This window comes from Impatiens glandulifera, chromosome 3 (genome assembly GCF_907164915.1).
Source record: "Impatiens glandulifera chromosome 3, dImpGla2.1, whole genome shotgun sequence".
In the NCBI taxonomy this organism is placed as follows: domain Eukaryota; kingdom Viridiplantae; phylum Streptophyta; class Magnoliopsida; order Ericales; family Balsaminaceae; genus Impatiens; species Impatiens glandulifera.
In genome coordinates, this window is record NC_061864.1 from 21693795 (window position 1) to 21710443 (window position 16649).

Below are 16649 nucleotides of genomic sequence, written 5' to 3' on the forward strand. Positions count from 1 at the left end.
AATAAGTAATTATCAGTGTTTTCCACTAGAAAAAAGAAAACTAAATAATAAATATAGAGAGAAATTAATACATGATGTATTGTCATCTAACTCATTCTTCAAATCTTTAGCATGTAATATGTATTTAGGCTATCTATAATTACTTTTTAATTTAATACAAGTTAACCCTTAATTTTATTGCATAACTAATCTTTGCCCATTCTTTCTGCAAGGTTGCAATTTTATTGCATAACTAATCTTTGCCCATTCCTTCTGCAAGGTTGCAATTAGAGATTTTAACGGGATAGCTCTGTCCAACAGGTAGTTAAGTATTTATCTTTCAACCCAATTTTCATTTCACTACTCGATTCTGACCCCGAACTCGACTGATATCTCTATTTCTATCTACATTCCCGATTTGTCAGGTACCAGGTACCCGATCACCGACGAGTACCCGATCCCCGATTAAAGATTATAAATATTAAAAAAAAAAACTTTAATAAATCATTTTAAGATTAGTAGTATAAAAATATTACTTACCTACATATTTATTTTTGTAGATCTTAAATAAAATAAACTAGAATGAAGAAAAATGAGAATGAAAATTAAAAAAAAAATAGAGATTGAACATGAAGAATATGAGAGAAGTAATATTTTATTATTAAAATAAAAGTTGAAGTTGAAGATTAATATAAAGAAATATTTTTTTTGGGGAATATAATAAATTTAAAGTTAGAGGGTAGTATATTTATGACGAATAAGATCAAATTAAATGATATAACTGTAATGATAAAGCAGTTAAAAAGTCAAACATTAAATTTTAATAAAAAAGTAATTTTAATATTAATATAATCGGGTATTGGATATCGGGTTTGTGCTTCGCAACACCCCATTCCCGACTTCGTACCTGACCGGGCATCTTCTCCCCATCTCCATGTCGACCCGACCCCAAACTCAATTTAAAATATCCGAACTCAACTATCGGATACTTACATGTATTGAGGATACGAGCCACCATTGCCATCTCAGTTACAATGTCCAATATAACAACCTCATCTATTATTCCATTCTCTGTGCCCTAGTTCATATATTGTATATTGTTGCTTTGTTTAACATAGATAATAGTCATTCATTTGATTATTCATAATAACATAAATAAATAATTATTATTTAGTAGTGTTTCGATTAAGTAATACTGAAAGTTAAAAAAAAAAAAATAAAAATATTATTTACCTATGTATTTATGTTTTAGAATGTTGATGTTGGAGAAGATAATTGTTATTAGAGTTAAAGAAAAATTATAATGAAACTCGAAAAAATTATGTTGAAGAGTAAATATTGAAGATGAAAAGTAAGGAAAATAAAAATATTTTTTTATTGGGAATATAATAAAATAAAGTTTAAGTAGAGTGTTGATAAAACAAAATAAATGATATAGTAATGATGTAGTTTATCATAACTATTATTTGAAATGTCACATTAATCTTTAATAAAATTTAATTTTAATATTTTTGTCGTTGCTTCGTAAAGTAGATATGAGTTATAAAATTGGTTAGTTCTTAGATAAATATGGAATAGTAATAATTTGATGAGATATGTATAAAATCCTAAAATTATGATTATTTATAAAATCTTAAATATTATAGTAAACTTAAAATCATAAGAGTTTAAAATTATACTTACATTAAACTAGTTATTTTTCTAAAAAATGGAAAAAAGTGTAAGATTCTAAGAGTTTTTGATGATTACTTGTCTTTTTGCCCAAGATATTTATTATATAAACGTTGACTAATTTGACTAATATTGAATTTGGTAAAATAAAATATTGAAAAAAATTAAATCTGATTAATAAATGTGTGTCACGATTAAAACTTCACTACTCTATTTTTCATAGTACCAAAATAATACAGGCAAAACAACATTGAGATGAAAAATACATACAAATTAACCCAAATTATTGATTGCATAACCCAAACTATAATTCAAAGTTTATTTAATAGAAGCTAACCATGAAAAAACTAATCAAACTTTAAAAGATATAACTAAACCCTAATACAATCAATTACAACTAATCTTAAAACCTCATTTTCTGTACAAGGTCAAGTCGACCTATTATAACACTCTTAGTGCCCTAATTCTCATTCTGAGTCGCTTTATCTCACAAATTTGTTAATATTAATTGTCGATTTCATTATTCATATTAATTTAATTTAATGAAAATATGTATAATCAAATAATTTATTGCATAAGAACTCAAAGTTTTTTATAATTAACATAACCCTAAAATTACTAAAATTATTTAAAAGACAAAAACCTAAATCTAATTTCATGTCGATTCATTATTCAAGTTGCTCGGCCCAATATAGCTCATCCAACCAGTTATATTCTCGGTACCCTAATTCTCCATCTTTTGTGCGCAGCTTCATCTGAACCGTTTATTCATAATAATAACATGATCGTATTTCATTTGATTTGATGGCACACTCTAATAGGCGGTTATAAAAAATAATAAAATATAAGTTTATAAAAAACCTCCATATTTCAATCATATTTTCAAAAAAGACCCTAAACAACCGATCAAACAAGGTCTTAAGGCTGTCATTTTTATAATCCATCTTCTTCTTTCTTAGTGAACTGTCACTCTTATTTGTCTTGTTTCTCGGTCTAGGTGCACAACATTGAGCGGGAAAACGAACAGGGTCCGGCAGCCGAGAGAGGATGAAAGATAAAGGTGGCAAAGGGGAGCCGACGGTAGACGAGAGGTATACACAGTGGAAGTCACTCGTCCCGGTTCTTTACGACTGGCTAGCTAATCACAATCTCGTCTGGCCTTCTCTATCATGCAGGTTCGATCATATATCCACCATTTCTCTTCTTATAGCTTTATTAACTGCATGCTTGAACTTCTATGTATAATGGCTATTTTAAAACCCATTTCATTAGGTTATTTGATTTTGTCCATTTCTTCGATACATAGAATCGTTACTGTTCTTACTTCATTTGAAACCCTTGTTTTCATATTGAGAAATTTGATCCACATTGACAGCTCATCTGGTCTTGTCATTCTCTTGGAATTAAATTAACTTTTTTTCCTTATTGGAACAAGGAAAAACCTTTTTTTTTGTTCAAAGCATTCTTACATAATCATGGATGTAAAGAACTACATTGATCCTCTATCCAGTATGTGATGATTTACATGCAATGACCCTTTTAGTGGTTTGATAGATCACGAAGTTACGAAAAGTTTTGTCAAGGCTCCTGGTGATGATATAGTAGAAATTTTACTTTCTCTAAAGCTGAAAACCATATGATGTTTCACCAAAAAAATTCTGACTAAATCACAAAGAACTATTTTTGTAGGAAGGAATTACCAGGTGAGGTTTATATGAGTACGGAATTTCTTAGAAACCTTGAAATTTTTGTGACCTGCAGTAAGTTTTTTGTGTGGTTTTGAGCCAAAGAAAGTGGAACATTTCTTCTTATTGTCTATGCGTCTTGCTCTCTTTAAGTGTGCAAAAACATAATATTAACATCTTTCACTCATATATCTATTTGGTGCATTATAATAGATGGGGTCCTCAGTTAGAACAAGCTACTTACAAGAACCGCCAACGTCTTTACCTCTCGGAACAGGCAAGCTCATCTCCTTCTCTTCTCTTCTAATTTCTTCCATTGGTTAGATTTAATAGTTATGAAGGTTCTGTAACATCTGGTCATCTTTTTGTGATAAGCGACAAAGATACATAATGCGTAAAAAGTTGTCAATCTTTCATCTCCTTCTATTCCACAAAGATCTGTTGCTACTTATCAAACTGTTGATGTCTTTTTTTGAAGACTAATCCCTATTTCTATTTTATCGTGTGTTTCTGGTTTTCCTCATCTAGACTGATGGTAGTGTTCCAAATACACTTGTCATAGCAAACTGTGAAGTTGTTAAACCTAGGGTTGCTGCTGCGGAGCATATCTCACAGGTAGTTTATCTTTCCTGATATGTAAATTGTTCATTCCATCTTAAATGTTCTTCTAATGGTATTATGTTTAATGATTTGGCTGTGTCATCTTTCAGTTCAATGAAGAGGCCCGCTCTCCCTTTGTGAAAAAGTTCAAGACAATTATTCACCCTGGAGAGGTATTGCATGTTTTTTGTGGGTTTTCTATCTTTTCTGCTTTGCTTCTCATTAGAAGGCAATGGACTCATTTTCTAGTTGAGTTCTAAATTGGACCTGATTTTATATTTTTGTTTTAACAATTATGTTATTTAGCTAGTCTACCTTTGATGCTAATTAATGTTACCTCTGTGTTTCCTACTGCAAATATCTATAACACCCTGTTTAAGCTGATTCTAATATATTGTCAATTTTTTTGTGGTTTTCCTTTATAGTTATATTCAATAGTCCGATGTAGACATAGTATATTTTTTGCTCGGTGGGTATACCTATGGGTGTTCTAGAGTTCTTGTTAGCTTATCTGCAGCATGTGTAAATTGTTTGGAACTTAAAATTGAAGTTTTGTATTTCTGGACAAGCTTTCAGTTTTATAATTTGTTCTCGAAACTATGAGTAGTGTATGGTTGGGTTGGCGATGGGAAATGTAATTCTTAGTTTCTGTTCTGTATTTGTAAGGTTTCGATTGTCTTAATCTATTATTGTGATTTTAGCAACATGAATATTTAGTTTCAAGATTTCTTGTCAGCTTCCTAAAGTAAGAGGCATTTTTTTGTCTTTTTTTTTCTGGTAGAATTTCTGAGTTTGGTGCTGTGATCCTTAATATTCTATATCATTTGACCTTCATTCTTTAGTGAGGAACACAAATTTTGATTGTATGGGATTCATTGCAGGTGAATCGAATCAGGGAGCTTCCTCAGAATAGCAAGATTGTGGCAACACACACTGACAGTCCAGATGTATGCATCTTCTTGTTTCTTATTTGTATCTAAGTTATCTATAGAATTATTTGTCTTGAACCCTGGTTTGGTACACCTGATCTGTGGAATTCCCTTCATCTCAATCTGACACTCTCAGATTCTTTTCAGGTTCTAATTTGGGATGTTGAGAGTCAGCCTAATCGGCATGCTGTTCTTGGAGCCCAAGACTCACGTCCAGATCTGGTATATGATGCTGTTTAATTCCGAATCTTCAATTACTTTTCTTTTCCTTCTGCAGGCTGTTTGTGGAATCCATTAGCCATTCTTTTGCTTAGATGCTGTCACGATACAATCTTTATTTTCTTTGCAGTGCAAATGTTTGTACTCATACTTAGGTAAAAGAAAGATAAAGTATGCATATGTTCTTCTAGACTCTATTATATAGAATTATTAACTAAATAGTTCATACTCATTATACCTTTTAGTTTAGGAGTTTGACTTAGTTTCAATGCACGCATTTCAACAAAGAATTTTTGGATGCCTAGTAGAAATTTTCCTTTGTGCTAATGCCTTCCATTTTTATTTACCACACTTAATAAATGGTCTTACAGGTACTTTCTGGCCACAAAGAAAACGCAGAATTTGCTCTTGCAATGTGCCCGAGTGATCCTTTTGTTCTTTCTGGAGGTTGGAGATTTATTTGTGCTTTTATACTGCCTGTTATGACATCATCACCACTTTTGCTTAAGTATACTCTATTGAGTCTTTTTAATCTTTGGTGCTATATTATCTGAAATTAATTGTCATCATGGAAATCGCACATGACCCAAAGACATAGATAATTAGTTTCATTTAACCTTCTCAATGCTGTTTCTAACTGTCCTGGATTAAAATAAAATCTGCTTGATTTTCTTTCTCTTCAGTATTTTTCAATATATTTTTTTGAGATATTATTATTTATATTTTCAATATGTTGTGTGTGACTCTATTTGGTCTGTTACATCTATATACTTTTGGTCTGATTTCCATTGTGTTGCATTCTTGGATTGCAAAATCCAGATTGGCTTGGATGGTTTTATGTGTATAGACACAATAACTGCTACTGTTTTTCTTCTAGTCAATAAATCTGGCATATTATTTTGTAGGTTGATTTGATTGGTAGCTTTGGATTACTTGACTATCTTATCTGTTTCTGCTAACTGATAGGAAACTTAATTTTCTCCAAGCTTTCTTCTTAAAACGTTTACAATTTACAGTACTTTTTGGCATCAGGAAAGGACAAATTGGTGGTTTTATGGAGTATCCAAGACCATATATCTACATTGGCATCAGAGGCATCATCTTCTAAGTCTCTAGGATCTGCTGGTGCTAGCTCCAAAAGCAACTCAAAGGCTGCTGAGAGATCTGTCGATGGCCCTAATCTTGGTCCTCGGGGTACATACCAAGGGCATGATGATACTGTGGAAGATGTGCAGTTTTGCCCATCAAGGTAGGAAGAGTAGTATCTACTATCAAGACCCTTGATCTAGTGTTTTTTGTTGTTCTTGAACATACAAGGACTATACATGTTTATTTTTTCTGATTTTTTATATTTCTCTCTAAATATTCTTGCTCGTTTTATAGAGACCAGTAACTTTACATGTGAACTTGTGTTACAATATATATGAACATTAAGTCCACTACTTTAAAAAATATCAGCAGAAAAAGGATGTGAACTAGAGAATTGTCAAAATCTTGTTTTATAGTTCCTACACTTGTTATCAAAATCATTACTCTCACAAAAGTATAGATCATGTTTGCTGCAATAGGAACTGCCTTCCCAAACTCCAGTTCATAATGAAAGTCTAGCCTAGTGAAATCTGGAAATTTAGCAAATATGGAGCACTATTTTTATGCACTTTTTTTTTTTTGTTTCTAGTCAGCAAATTGTTATATTGATCATCTGTATTATTATATATTTGCCAGGATATTCCCGTGTAGAACTGAGTAAATTTTATCATCTTGGTTGCTTGCCTTTTTCTTTTGTCGTATATATATATCTATTAATACTGTTTTATCTGACTCTCTTTTGTACTAAAGTGGGCAGGAATTCTGTAGCGTTGGTGATGATTCCTGTCTGATATTATGGGATGCAAGGTCTGGTTCTAGTCCTGCTATAAAGGTACTATTCGTTGTAATTCACTTCATGAGCTTAATAATTTTAAGTTTTTCTTAGAAGTGATTATGATTATTACTACATGATCGGGACAATAAAATCTACTAGGTACTGCCTCAATAAAGTATACTATGCTTTGGAACCAGACTTAGTACTTCTGAAACTGAGGCAACTATTTTTTAGGATCTTCTTTTGTGAATTAAATCTAATTGTAGATTTCAACTGAAAACGAAGACCATAAGCATTTATTATAAAATGTGTATATACTCATATAAAAAGAACCAAATATAAATGATATTTATTCTTATCAACTTGCAAGGTGCAAACACAAACATTACCCAACCTTTTGCAAAGTTATCCATCAATACATGATATATACAATATTTATTTTGATGATTATAACTACTGATAATATCTAACAAATAAGTGTAATAACATGTTAGATTATAAATAATATATAAGAGTTCATGTTTGTATTAAATGAATTGTCATGGAGGCTGCTAGTTCAATTATACAAACCACGAGGAAAAAAGAATGACCCCCTATAAAGCTATTCAAGTTAAAAATAACCATCCGAATTCCTGTTTTCTACTTAATGTGACCGCCTGCCATTTTTGGTAGAAAAAATCGCCACTTTGCTCAAAGAGGATGACTTATTTGGAACCCTACTTTATAGTCTACAGTAATTTCATTCTGTTTCTTGCCTTGCTAAAAAGGAAGGATGCGGGTTTAAGATCCCTAAATCCTTACATGCAACATTATTACCAGTTCACCTTTTGCCTACAGTCCTGATCTATCAATGGCATTCACTTGTCTCTTCTGCAGGTTGAGAAAGCTCACGATGCTGACCTTCATTGTGTTGATTGGAATCCACACAATGTTAATTTTATTCTGACAGGGTATGTAATTTCCTTGCCATTATGTGATTTTTCAGTGAATCTGTTAGAAGTTAAGTTAACGCGAGTTCATATAAACATTTCTACTTTCTGTACTTGAGGGTGTAACTTCATTGATGGGTTGCTGAGTATTTTCTATAGTTTTTGATTCCGAGTTTCATTTAATTTGCATGGTATTCAACAGATCGGCTGATAATACCATACGCATGTTTGACCGTCGAAATCTCAAGTCTGGAGGGGTTGGATCACCTGTTCATGTATTTGAGGGTCATGATGCTGCTGTTCTCTGTGTACAGGTTTGCAATATATGATGAGTTATTCTTTTTTTTGTTGATTTATCTGTTGAACAATAGCTTCTGACAACTGTTTCAATGATTTATTATTATTGTTTTTTTTGCAGTGGTCTCCTGACAAGTCATCTGTTTTTGGCAGTTCAGCAGAAGACGGTATTCTGAACTTGTGGGATATTGAAAAGGTCTAAAGCCTAATCTACTAAATTGTGCTCCATTGCTCTGATTCTTTTTAGTTAATTATTTCTTATGCTAGGCAGTTGCAGACATGTTTTTTAATGGCACATCTGGTTGCCAAAGTGAATAAATCAAATTTCCTAGTGAATCTGAGTCTTATTTTAAATATATATATTTTTTTTGTGGGAGTTTGAGTTATCCGCCTTCCTTTCTCTTTTTCTTGTGCACATTTTGAATTTTCCCTTTCTTATGCTATTATGATCTGATTCTTTATAGGAAGTTGATGTTACATTTCATTTCTAGATTTTCTGCTAATTCATAGTCTGATTCACAATTCTAGTTATCTGCACTGATAAATTCATTATGTTCCAGATTGGTAAGAAGCAGGAAACCAGTGGATCAAGATCTTCAAGTTATCCACAAGGCTTGTTCTTCAAACATGCAGGGCACAGGTAAAACCGTTTTTCTTTTTCTTTGTTTGTCTTACAGTTGTTGAACCTTGTAATAGCTAAGTGGGTTTTACCTATTAGAATGTTTATTTTTGGATTGTGGCTCTACTTGTTTAATAATGTTAGTTCCCCATTTATGTTGTTTGATTCTGATTTGAGGAACAAGTATTTATTTTATCTTTTTTTTTTCAGAGACAAAGTTGTTGATTTTCATTGGAACTCCTGCGACCCTTGGACAATCGTCAGTGTGTCAGATGATGGAGAAAGTACAGGTGGTGGTGGTACTCTCCAGGTAATAGTTTCATTTTCTTTATTTTGGTATCACATTCTTTTCTTTTTTTATTCTTTTGCCCCCAAGCACCATGAGTGAACAGAAGCTAGTAAAAGTGAGATTAAACATGTATTGGAACAAATGAGTAGATCATAAATTACTTAAGGGGCTTAGTATCACTATTTCTATAAACACCATTTTCTAGAAAACTGATGGAGTCCCAAGTTAGGTGAAAGGGATCCTATTTTCCTCCCTTTTAAAGACATAGGGGAGATGTCCTTGTATATTTCATTTCTTTCTCCCACACAAAAAAAAACCTTCTTTCTATGCCTCAAAACCTGCATTCTGTCCACAAAATGGCTAAAAAACAGCCAAAGAAAGGAGAGCTGTAAGTGTTACAAACTGTTTTTGCTAAGATTATATAAAATGTGTATGCAGATATGGAGGATGATCGACTTGATCTACAGACCAGAAGAGGAGGTCCTGTCGGAGTTGGAGAAGTTCAAGTCTCATATCCTATCCTGCAACTCTTAATTGTCAAGTTGAAGTAGTTAAAATGAAGTTGTAGTGTTTTTCTTGTGAACCCCAGACTGCTATTTAATATTTTCTTCTATCAGATTTGTGCCAAACTCCTTGCTGAGTTGGAACTTGGATATGTTGAAGTTACATGCATTCACCTTTTTATTGTATAACTATTTAAAGATGGAATTGCAGATTCTAGTGAATGCCTATCTATTATTCTATTTGATTTGTCCAAGTTTATTTGTTCTTGCTTTAGCTGCTGCACTTTAGGTAAGCTATTCTCTTGGTATTTGTATGATGGATGTTGTCTTAGTTTTATATCCTGTATTGGTTAAGGGTAAACAAACGGGTAAACCCAATTCGTATTACTCAATTCATATTTAACCTAAATTTAATTTACTCAATTCATATTTAACCTAAGTTTTTAACTTGTTTAAGATATTTTTAGTTTATTTTAATAAATATTTGATTTGTTTTTCTTTGTTTAATATGTTTTTGACTTTATATCACTTTTTAAATTCAATTAATCAATATTTGTCTCTTTTTGACCTTTTTAATAATTATTTAATTTGTTTTGATTCGTTTAATACGTTTTTGGCCTGTTTAACACACTTTTGACACATTACCACGTTTTAGTTTGTTTAACACGTTTATAAATGTTTAATATGTTTTTTTTATCTATTTAATATTTTAATTAATAAATTAATCAATGAAATAATAGATGAAATTGTGAAATGAATAAACAAGACATTGATTATAATAAACTTTATTTATTTTTAAAACTAAACTAGATATTAAAAAGATGTGTTATTTATTGTTTATATAATAATTGTGATATATTTTTTTTATTACTGAGTAAATTCTAGACTAATTAAATAAAAAAATAATAAAAATTTATTTAATTTAAATAATTTAGATAACCCTTATCCAATTCAAATTAAATTCAATAAGACCAAATTAGTTTGATTCTAAATTAATATTTTAAGTTTGAGTTAGGGTTCGAGTTTCGATTAATCCAATGCTCACCCTATTAATGATATTTAAAGTGGAAAAACTTGAATTTGATTATTAATTGCAGTGGATGGTGTTAGTTTCTTTTTCTAATTATCTGATATTTAAAGTGGAAAATCTTGAATTTGATTATTAATTGCAGAGGATGGTGTTAGTTTCTTTTTCTGATTATCTGATCAATAGCAACTATATCAAAATCATGATTCAATACAATTACATATATAACTTCCTCTCATATATGTATTCATATAAAGCAAGCAATCAAGATAAATATAACAAAGTAAATTGATTTACAAGTAGAGGGATCTATGAGAGTTTGTTGGCGATGTAAGCCAAGAAATGACAAAGAAGAGTGAAGATAATGGCAAACGCGGCTTGTTGGCTGAGCGACAGTATTGCTTTCATGTCAGTATTGAATACAATGTTTGATGGTTTACGAGAATAAAGGATGAAAGACATTGATATATGGCAACTTTGTTCTTGATCTTGTGTTTTGTTGTATATTGCCCTTCCCATCACATGTTTGTATTGTCCCCCACTCCATGTCTATCATCAAAAAAACATATTTAAGGAATAAACTTAAGAAACATGTTAATGATTTTATCGTTGCGCTTGAACTTGAACGTACCTGAAGAAGATCACCAACGGTAATAATGAGTGCGTCTCGTTTAGGAAAGAATGAGAACCAACCTTTCTTGGAGTAGACATGGAATTCTGAAGATCCATCACAAATGTGTATGCCCAATGCATGACCACTGTCTGATCCTCTTATTAGCATTCTGATCACATCATATTTCAGACAATCCATTACTACTAATTCACCATCATCTGGATTATGATGCTTTGAAACATGACACAATGTCATTGGTCCACCTTCATATTCATCATGTTCATCATCTTCAAATATCTTCTTCCCATTCCTTTCTAATTTCCCAGCCAACATTTGTAAGATCTTTGCACCTACTTTCTCTACTGCTGAAGATAGCTTCTCCATTTGCTCGCTGTTGATCATCACCATCATGTTAACTTTCTAACAACGCGAATTTATCCCTTATGCTAGCACAATAATCTTCTGTTATGATCTACCACTTTCATTGAATCCATTTAAAAATAATTTATGAGTTTGAAAAAGTTAATAAATTTGTATATATTAATGACAAAATGTTAATAATTTTTTGGTGTATTACTTTTTCTATAATATATCATTTGTATCTCATTTGATTGTAGATCTAAATGAGATTTCTATTAGAATTTAGAAACATGATTTATTTATATTCACAAATTTATTAACATTTTATTTTAATTTGTAACAAGATTCAGTTTCAGACCCATAAATTGAATATCTTGTTGTGACATGAATACAAATAGTTTTTTTTTTAATGAGCTTATTATTTTGTTACATTTAAAATGGGATAAAAATAATTTTCACATTTAAATGAGGGAAAATATCTATAAAAAAATATGCTTTCTTAATTCTTACTTTGGTATAGATAATTAAATGGCTTCAATTTTTGTGAATTAATAACACATCAAAATAGACTTTATTTCTCATTTTTACCTGAAATTTGAATATCCAACAGGCCAAATTCCCACCATCTCCATCTTCAAGATTTCATCTTTACACCATACGAACTCTTCAGTACTCGTTTCTCTCTCTACTTCTCCATGGAACTCTTCGAACCCATAAGCCTTTTCCGGCGACTTCAACATTGTCTCCTTTCCCTCCGACGGAATGTCAAAGATCCCTTCCGCCGCCACAGAAACCGACCGTCTAAGCTCCGGCGAGATTCCATGATTTACTATCTGAAAACATCCTATCTGGATAAGAGTGTCAGATAAATCTAACAAGGAAATGTCATCAAATGATTCAAAGTCGATCACCGGAGGATCTCCTGTAGATTTTTGTCGGGGAAAGACCCGATCGGGTAAAGTGAGATCAGGAACACGAAGGGAATTTTCGAGGTATTGGGTCAGTGTCTCTTCGTTTGTAACTGATGAACGGCGGCCAGAAGCAATCGGAGAAGGTGGAGGAGCACGGAAGTCGCCGGTGTTCGGCTCCGACGAGAATTCCGGCAAGATTGTCATCGGAGAGACTAAAGAAAGAGAGTAACAATGGTCGCAAAAGGAGGGATCTTTCTTCTTTGTATAGCTGTTCTCTGCTTTCTTGTACTAAAACAGAGCTCCCCTTTTTCTCAGCAGTGATTAAAATAAACATCAATCATCTTACTGTGTGTGTTCTTTATATTGGCTCTTATCATTATAAGCTTGTTTGGTGTAGATTTTTAAAAAAATTACACTATTTTGAGTTATTTAGATGATATTATTAAAATATTATAAGAACTAGTTTAATGAATAATTTACAAAATAATAAAATAGATATTCTTGAAAATACATACAAAAGTGTAGAATATTAAATTTATTTAGATAGTTGTTGAAAAGTTTGGATTGATATGGTTTATATGCCCTATTTATATTTGGTTACCATCTTAATTGTTTTTGGTTGACTACCTAATTTGAAAAAAATCGTTGAACTTTTAATAATGGTAGTCTTTTATGCGTATTATTCATCATGCTATTATTATGATACTTTGAAATTCGTCAAAAAAGTCGGTATAGTTCGCAGAGGAGTTAAGCCTTTGTTCTCAATAATTTATAAACTCGATAACCTATTATCTTACTTTTTTTTTATATATATTTTTTTTTCTTATAATATCATTTTTTTGATTTTCATGATTTTTTTTTCTTCAAAAGGGTAGAATATTAAATTTACTAATATATATTATTAAGATACATTTAAGTGAGATATTTAAAAAAATTAAAGTTCTTAAATAACTTTTTTTTTTTAATTCAAACCAAAATCTAGTTCATGATGTAAATTTTTTAAATAAGGCCAATAAGATAAAGTCTAACTCTTAATTATTTCAATTTATATTATTATAAATGAAAATATTATATTGAATTGATATATATATATATATATATATATATTATGTTTATAATTATTAAGTACATATAAATGATATGATAGGAACGTTTTGAAATTTGATTTGTAGATTTTTTTATTTTTTTTCTTTCATTTTTTTATTTTTGTATTTCCTCTCAATTTCCTTCCATGTCAATATAATAATAATATTATTCATTATGCTTAATTCAATTATTTTCCGAATTGAGTTATTATTCAAAACTTGTACCGATTGACCATTGTTTTAGTATCGATGGAAGATCACCAAGCTACCATTATTATTCTAAACAAGGTGTTTTTGTGTTAGTTTTAAAATAAAATAAATTATGAAAAATGTATTTTTATATTTAAAGAATGAAAAAAAGAGGAAATAATAATTTAAGGTACAAAAAAGAACAGATGATTCAGAATTGCTGTAAAGCAAAAAAGAAAAGAAAAAAAAGGAAAAAGATGAAAAGAGGAAGTGTTGATTATGTCCTAAATCCTAATAAGCCATCATTGATGTGGTTGCATTCTCCGTTTTACTTTGTAAAGAAGATCAAAATAGCCTCTAAACTTATAACCAAATGCTAAATAAATTTCAATTTTTTTTATTAAATTGTGTAGAATTATTTGTCACTTGCATATATTAGTTTCAATTTCCCTTCTTATTCAACTAAGTCATAATGTACACTTAATCAATATTACTTTATTTTAGTAATAAAATGATCAATTTATTCTTTTATGGTGTGACTGAATAAACTCATAGAGTAATTTTAACGAAGAAATTGAATCAAATAAATTTACACACTTTTTTTTTACTCTTCTGTTTTTTTTATATATTAAATGAATAAACCAAATAAAATAACTCTAAATAACAAAATTACTTGAATATAATTAAAATTTTCATGTATTAAAATAACAATCAAATAATATATCTTCCATGAATAATATTTAATGATAAAATCTCTCTATTTATACACAATAAAACTCAACATATGATCCACGACTTTCACAAAGATGAACACTTCTAATAATTCGACATCGAATTCTCTTCGTGATTCCTCCTATGGGTATTTATCCAACGACTCCAACCGTCATTTGCAACATGAAAAATGTGGGTTACTTGGTTTATTGTTCTTGATTATTCATGGCATTATTAAAGATTCCCTTTTTATTTTGCAGGCATTAATTCATATACAGAAGAAAAAAATGAACAAAGGAGAGTGTTCTTGAATGGAGTTTTGAAGATACAGAAAGGAGATAATTGGAGTGCCACGTCAAAGACACCTAGCCAGGTCACAAGTCATGTTCATAAATACTTGATTAGACAAACAGAAGTTAATCCAACAAAAAGAAAATCAAGGCTTTCTAAAATGGTTAATTTCTTCTTTTATCTTCTTATAAATTAGTTATTTTTAGTACTTATTAATCTTGCTTACCCATAAACTAGAAATGTGCAATTAATTAATAGTTTAACATTACAAATTAAAAAAAAAATCCAAAATTAATTTGAGTTTGACTCTTCTAATTGATCAATCCATTATATAATTGTAAATTAATTATATTTGCAATGGACTGAAATATTATAATCTATTTAACCCATAATTTTTTTTTATTATAATGTTGATGTTTGTATGTATAATTCATAACAAAACACACAAAAAAAATCCTTCATAATTTTTATAAATATTTTTTTTACTAATACATGAGAAAATTAGAGAGAATATTATAGATTATTATATAATTAAATCTAAAGAGAGAATATAGAATTAATAATTATCTATTTAGACTTATTTTTAAATTAAATTTTAGATTCTTTCTGATAGATATCATTAAAAACATTTTAGAGAAAATATATGAATTTTTTTAAAATTAAAAATAATTGGACAAATAAAATAAGTTGAAAAATAATATTGAAAAAAGATTCAATAGAGGGTATTCAAATGTAAATTCTAGAAAAAAATTAATTAAAAAAACAATTACTTATAGTTTAACAAACTTTTGGTTTTAAAATTTGTGTTAACCCATATTTAAATTAGAATTAATCTAACCCACAATTACCTGTTTCCTAATTAATTAACTTTTATAATTTTATGAAATTCTAAATTGTTAAATCTGAGTCTGACTTTTCTAATTAAAAAAAAAAAATGAACATTCTAAATAAAAACTAAAACGCCCTTCACAAATTCATTTCTCATTTGATTAATTTGGATTTTTCAGAGTGATAATTCAGTGTCAATTCAAGAAGAAGAGTCTGATCAATTCAGAATTTGATGAAACAGTACAAGTGTGGCAGATATCAAATGTGGAAGAAGATAAATTATTTGAAATTCTCCATATGCAAACAACAGTTCATCCTAGTTTCTTTATGAATGAGAATAATATTAGAGATAATTATAATATATATAGATAGCTTTATTAGTTATTATAATGTTGATGTTTGTATGTATAATTCATAACAAAATCCTTCATAATATTTATTTTTTACTCATACTTGAGAAAATTAGAGAGAATATTATATAATTAAAACTAAAGAGATAATATAAATTTTTTAAATTAGATATTATTAAAAACATTCTAGACAAATAAAATAATTATTTTAATTAACCGACAAGGCCTTAAAAAGCGAATCCCTTTGTTTGTCTTCCAATATTGGTTTATGGTGGCGGTGGTGGTGGTGGCGGCGGCGGCGGCGGCGGTGCTGATGTTGATGCTGCTGATGATGAATGAACATCTGAGTAAGGACTGTAAAAATTTATATTTGGTATTTGTAAAAGTTCAACTTTGGTATGTACTGGTTAAGAGATTCTGAAGAATTCTCTGGTAATATTATTAGTATTCAAAATTTATGATGATTCTAAAATGATTCTAGATAAAATTTATAGATTTTCTAAAAATACAATTAAAAGAATTATAGTAAAAGAATATTAAATGGTATTAAAATGTAAAATTCTAGAAAAATAATAGTTTTACAAAAATGACTCCTAATATTCAAAACTTTTGGATTTTTAAATTAGAATTGAACCAATATATTTAAAATTATCCATTGGATTGGATTGAATTGATCCATAGATAAACTCATAATTTGTAC

The 16649-nt window shown here is 29.7% G+C and overlaps 2 protein-coding genes across 2 annotated transcripts; one reads left to right on the forward strand and one right to left on the reverse strand.

Moving 5' to 3' along the window:
- Window positions 1–2603: 2603 nt before the first annotated feature.
- LOC124931340 (WD-40 repeat-containing protein MSI4-like) lies at window positions 2604–9824 on the forward strand. The gene is made up of 15 exons (XM_047471784.1): window positions 2604–2825; window positions 3549–3612; window positions 3864–3950; window positions 4046–4108; window positions 4817–4882; window positions 5012–5086; window positions 5455–5530; window positions 6116–6332; window positions 6923–7004; window positions 7824–7897; window positions 8079–8190; window positions 8295–8369; window positions 8734–8813; window positions 9003–9102; window positions 9520–9824. The coding sequence occupies exons 1-15, from the start codon at window positions 2698–2700 to the stop codon at window positions 9613–9615; spliced, it is 1395 nt and encodes a 464-aa protein (XP_047327740.1). The 5' UTR covers window positions 2604–2697; the 3' UTR covers window positions 9616–9824.
- Window positions 9825–10789: 965 nt separating this feature from the next.
- LOC124932398 (jasmonate-induced oxygenase 1) lies at window positions 10790–12748 on the reverse strand. The gene is made up of 3 exons (XM_047473017.1): window positions 12173–12748; window positions 11243–11615; window positions 10790–11160 (listed from the first exon to the last, which is right to left on the reverse strand). Exons 1-3 carry the CDS (start codon window positions 12697–12699, stop codon window positions 10921–10923), a joined length of 1140 nt encoding a protein of 379 aa, XP_047328973.1. The 5' UTR covers window positions 12700–12748; the 3' UTR covers window positions 10790–10920.
- Window positions 12749–16649: the final 3901 nt, after the last annotated feature.